This window comes from Glycine soja, chromosome 15, assembly GCF_004193775.1.
Source record: "Glycine soja cultivar W05 chromosome 15, ASM419377v2, whole genome shotgun sequence".
Lineage (NCBI taxonomy): Eukaryota > Viridiplantae > Streptophyta > Magnoliopsida > Fabales > Fabaceae > Glycine > Glycine soja.
Window position 1 is genome coordinate 28,598,884 of NC_041016.1, and position 5,334 is coordinate 28,604,217.

A 5,334-nucleotide genomic window follows, 5' to 3' on the forward strand; every position below is an offset into this window, starting at 1 on the left:
ATTTATAATTATAACTTGTTAACTTACTTCTTTTAAAAATTGCATGTAAGTTAACAAGTATTATACACACTTACTAGCATACACTTACTTTTTAAAAGGAAAAATTTAGTAAGTTACATCCAAAAGTATTTTAAGATAATTTATAGTTATAATTTACTAACTTCTTCTAAATAATAATTAAGCATAAATTACCAAAACCATTTCCAGCACAACCATCACATAGAAATAGTTTCAAAATATAAGCACTTGTAGAGGAGGACCTCCTTAGTAAAATTAACAATTAAAAATCAAAGTCTTATCCAAGTAAATGGAAAGGCTAACAACACAAGTAAACATGTTTGCACACGAATCAACAAAAGGTAATTAAATGTCTAGGAAACATAGTTATATCAAGCTCAAATAACAAGTTTGATGCAACAGTAACAAAGCTTATTCACATAAATTAATGTGCCAGTGAGGTGATCTCATCCTCCCGCCAGATATCCTCTAGTGCACGATAGAGAAAAGAACCAGGTGCAATGCTACGCTCATACTGACACTTAAGGCATGATCCTTCTTCACAATAGATAACCTTTTCCATACTTGATGGGGGCAGATACTTTTGTAGATCTTGAACTGCAAAAATACTGAATCCATCATGTGACATATCCATAATGAAGCTGTGACAGATGTTCACCGCCTCTAAATGTTCCAAGGAAGTGAGCACACTCCTCAAAGCCTTCATACTCACTACCGTGGACCGAATGCTGAACACCTTCATGTTAGGGGTAGATTCAACCAAGGCTTCTGCGTGCTTTTCTTCAAATTCGCAATGGAATTTGATCCCACTGACGCTCTTACAGTATTCGCGAATTGCAGGAAATATGTAATCAATGGGGACACCAGAGCTAATGTTAATGGACTCAAGGCCTCCCCATGACTTCATTGCCATATGCACTGCTTTTCTTGAAAAGTCACCTTTCCTTGGTAGTACTAGTTGTTTCAGATTTGGGGTCCTACACAAGAAGACACGCATGCTTTATAATATATACCAAACATCTTTTATATATATACTTAGTATTTAATTTAGATTTGAAAGTTAATATTGATTGGGTTTTTTAGAAGGCTGTATAATTAATAGCCCAAATGCATGTACAAATTAAACGGCAATGAAGAATAAGAAAAATGTTACCTTTTAGCAGCTATGATGAACTCCTCATCTGTCAAGTAAACATTGTAGTTAAATACTAAGCAATTTGTATTTCCATTACTCAGACTTAGAACATACTTTAAGAATTGAGTAATTTTTCCACTTGTACGCTTGTAAGCTCCTGGTTAATTATTTGGTATGTTGAAAAAGTATGAGTTATTGAGTTTGGATAAATCAATTTTGCCCCAAAGAGACGGGTCACGGCAAGCTGTGTTCCACATTTTGCAGACCAGTGAGGCAACTGCAAGGTCCGCAATGTTGAGGCTCACGAATATTGTTATTAAAATATCAGTTGACAGAAGCTCGTTCCTCCAGACGCCTTTCATTGCAGCTGACTTGCTATTATCCATTTGTTCTTACTGGTTCCTGCAAATGCAAATCACAAAACCCTTCAATGGAAGCTACCATGTATTGAACTCCATATATGATAGGAATTAATGAAGTTAGAAATTGAAAGATTATGAAGAAATACTTATTTTTAATAAATGCTTCATTCATGAAGTAATCACTATTTGATATGATCTCAGTGACATGCTATTTTTCATATTTTTTTAGCCCATTAATGCTTGCGGTTGTAATTCGTATCAAATAGGTGTGTCATTCACTTAACAATTTTGTTGGGCACTATGCTATTTGTATGACATATAATATCAACTGATTTTTTTATCTTTTTCTCGTATAACATAAATATTTAAAGCAAAAAGAACATGCTTAAACATCTCAACCAGACTGAAATCCAACCTATAGGTTTGCACCAAAGTTCCACTGATCATATGCAACATACCAACTTATTATCCAAGGAAAATGAAAAAAATACATAGAATCATAGGGGACAAAATCAAACCTACGAACAAAAATAGCAAAAACCCATAACCAAGCAAATACAATCTTTCTTGGGAAGAAATCTCCCTAAGAAATCCAGGAATCGAATTCCACTACGTGAAACCAATTTTATAAACCCATAATTTACAAGACCATCCACACAAATAATACCATCCTTATAGATGTGAGAGACTATAAACAGCAAGGATTTCATAAGGGTTAAACAATTGATCCATGTGGTTCTCAGCATCCAATGTATTACCTTTAGAAAATTAAACACATAGATCACAAAGCTAGTCACATTCAAGCCACCATCGATGCCAACATTTATTGTACATCATTACAGTAGCAGTCATAGCAACCAAGAGTTTAGCATTCAACCATAATCCCACAAGAGTCCCTAAAAATGCCACAAGACGCAACAAGACAATACGACCCTCTAGCTACTCCATAGAGTTACACTTTATCCATCCCGAGAGAGGTGGTGACCAAACTACTTTGGTTTTAGAAGCCTTATTCAAATGAACTTCCACATGGAATTGTTTGAGAACTCAAAGTCAGCCATAGTGTTTCTCATGGTTCCTAATGAATGATTCCTAGTAATGAGTGCCACTACAGCAATAATTTTTGTTCAAAATTTCTTGCTTGACGAAAGGACCTTGCTGAAATTGAGAATGAATATTTCGGCTAGCCCAAATGAACCTCACCACATCGAGAGTGGTAGAGTTTCTATAATGCATGTTCTCTTACTAAACAACAGAAGAGAAAAAGACGTTGGTGTGTCAAGGCTACAATCAAACATTTGACCTAACCAGTAGTGCCCAATCTCGTCAACAAAAGAGCATGAAAAGAAAAAAAAAAGTTGAGTTATTACAAAGTGAGTGCCACAATGATCACACCTAGAAACTACAACATAACCCCTATGTTGTAAATTCTTATCAGTAAGCAACTTCCCATGAATCAGCCTCTAATAAAAGGAAGGACCTTAATAGAGGGATGCAAGGATGCTAGATGGTCATACTGCACAAAACTAGTTGAGAAATAGGGATGAACACAAGTTAATTTTGTTCGAGTTTAACCTAAATGGAACTGAATTGGGTAAATAGACTCGATAAGCTAAACTAGATTCAGTTAGGTGCTTTTCTTCATTTCAGACTTGACATTTATTCTATTTAGGTCAAACTGAGTCCATTTTAAAGTTTTGGAAAATTGGAATAAAAAAGCTCAATTAGGGTTGTTAATTCACCTAAATTTGAACAAAGATACCAAACAAATATTAAATAATTAACAAGAATTTGAACAAGAAAAATTGTAAATGAAAAAAAAATACAGAAAATGAAATTGAGTGATTACAAACCTTCAACAAAGCTTCAAATGGCTTGTGGGTATTTGTGAGTGGCGAAAGAGAGGATTAAGCAGATCTTGAATGAAAAACAAAGACACTTGAAACTTGAAAGTCAAATGAAGTACCAATTTAGGACTTCAAATTGAGAATATAAGAGATAAATGACAAAAAAGAGAAAAGAAGAGAGTACTCACTATGGAATCTGGCGATAACTTATGGCTAGCGGTGGAGAAGAAAGGAAAAAGAAAATTGTGATATTCAACTCACTTTATTTGTCTTATTTCAGTTATATATAGACTAAATATAAAATTATTTTTATATATTAACTAATCAAGTAACATGTTCACCTATAATTCCAAGTAAAATCTTTCTATCAAGTGCTCTAAAAGGTAATAGTTATGAAATATTTAAAGTATTTATTAAATATTTAATATAGTTTTTGAAAAATAATAAATTGTTTTAATAAATTATTTTTCAACCCGAATAAAAAAATCTTAATATAACAATTTCTTTTAAAATCAAAATATTAATTAATGCATTTAATACAATAAATATTTATAATTTTAATATTCTTTTGAACTTGGGTCGAAGACCATGAGTGTCCCCTAACGCATTGGGTCAGAGACTAATCTCGCTCACAACTCTTGGTTGTTGCTAGCCTAAGGGAATTTTGCATACGGTAGGAATCAAACACATGTTCTCCCACTAAATATATCATTTTCACTCATGTAAACACAACAAAGTCTTACAACGCTATGTTAATCCTTTGATTATTTATAATTTAAATATAATAAATCTGTTGGACAAAAAATGTTGTTTAATTAATTATTTAAAAATTATTTATTGAACTAATATATTTAATATGATAAATGTATTTGGTAATTTCATTACTATTCTATTTTTTAAAAACCCATATTTAAATAATATATTATTATAAGTTTTATTAGAACATCTTTGGAAATTGTAATCTCTATTGTGTAAGAAGGCAACACTACATTGGTAGTGTCATTCACCCATTCTCAAAACCATTTCTTGAGTAAATTACACACACCATCTATGTTTTATGCAAATTTTTACATCTAATACCTCTACATTATTTGACAAACAATAGGGTGAACAAGTGAAATAACTTCGGCACCATATCCCTAAGTCCTACACTCTGAAGAGTCTGTCAGGGCCTCTCCCTCTTGATTCAGGTCCTACCCAAAAAACATTTTAACACACAGACTCTACCTATGAACTGCACAAAATACATGACTCCTCAATTGTTCTCAAAATAGGTTTATCTCATTGCGCTTGTGAATAAACACGCCGGGTCCCTATAGTGGTTCCCATCATAATACTAGTCGCGCATTAACTCGTCACCCTTAAAGGGTCTTAGCATTAACTTGTCGCCCTTAAAGGATTTTATAGTCGTGTGATTGTATAATTAATAGTTCATAACTCAATGCACACAACATCTCAATGCACATATGTATTACAAGTCAATACATACTCAATTTATCACATACACTTGGTCTTAGTCACAATAGTAAAATCGCAATTTAACTCGTTATCACACCTCATGAATCATATACACTTTACTTATGAACTATGCAATACACACGACTCTTTAATTGTTTTCAAAGTAATTTTATCTTATCGTGCTTGCGCTTATACTCGTTGGGTCCGCACAGTGGATCCCATCACAAGACTCGCACGCAAAAACTCGTCACCCTTAAAGGGTCTTACAATTGTGTGATTACACAGTTCATAGCTCACAACCCAACCTTTAGGTAGTGTGTCGAGTCCGAGAACTATATGGAAAGGCGTAATGATTTTGCTGCACTCAAAGAATTCAACAACATTAAATGTTTCTAAATCACTACAACATTAAATGTTGCACCCGAACCAAACCACGAGAAAAGATATGCATCAACCACAAATGACCGAGTAAGATAAGGGAAATAAATAGCTTCAAAAGAGAAGTCCAGGAGCA

At 33.4% G+C, this 5,334-nt stretch overlaps 1 protein-coding gene across 1 annotated transcript; it reads right to left on the reverse strand.

Moving 5' to 3' along the window:
- Nucleotides 1-442: 442 nt before the first annotated feature.
- LOC114386040 (F-box/LRR-repeat protein At3g48880-like) lies at nt 443-1,539 on the reverse strand. The gene is made up of 3 exons (XM_028346050.1): nt 1,392-1,539; nt 1,172-1,310; nt 443-995 (listed from the first exon to the last, which is right to left on the reverse strand). Exons 1-3 carry the CDS (start codon nt 1,537-1,539, stop codon nt 443-445), a joined length of 840 nt encoding a protein of 279 aa, XP_028201851.1.
- Nucleotides 1,540-5,334: the final 3,795 nt, after the last annotated feature.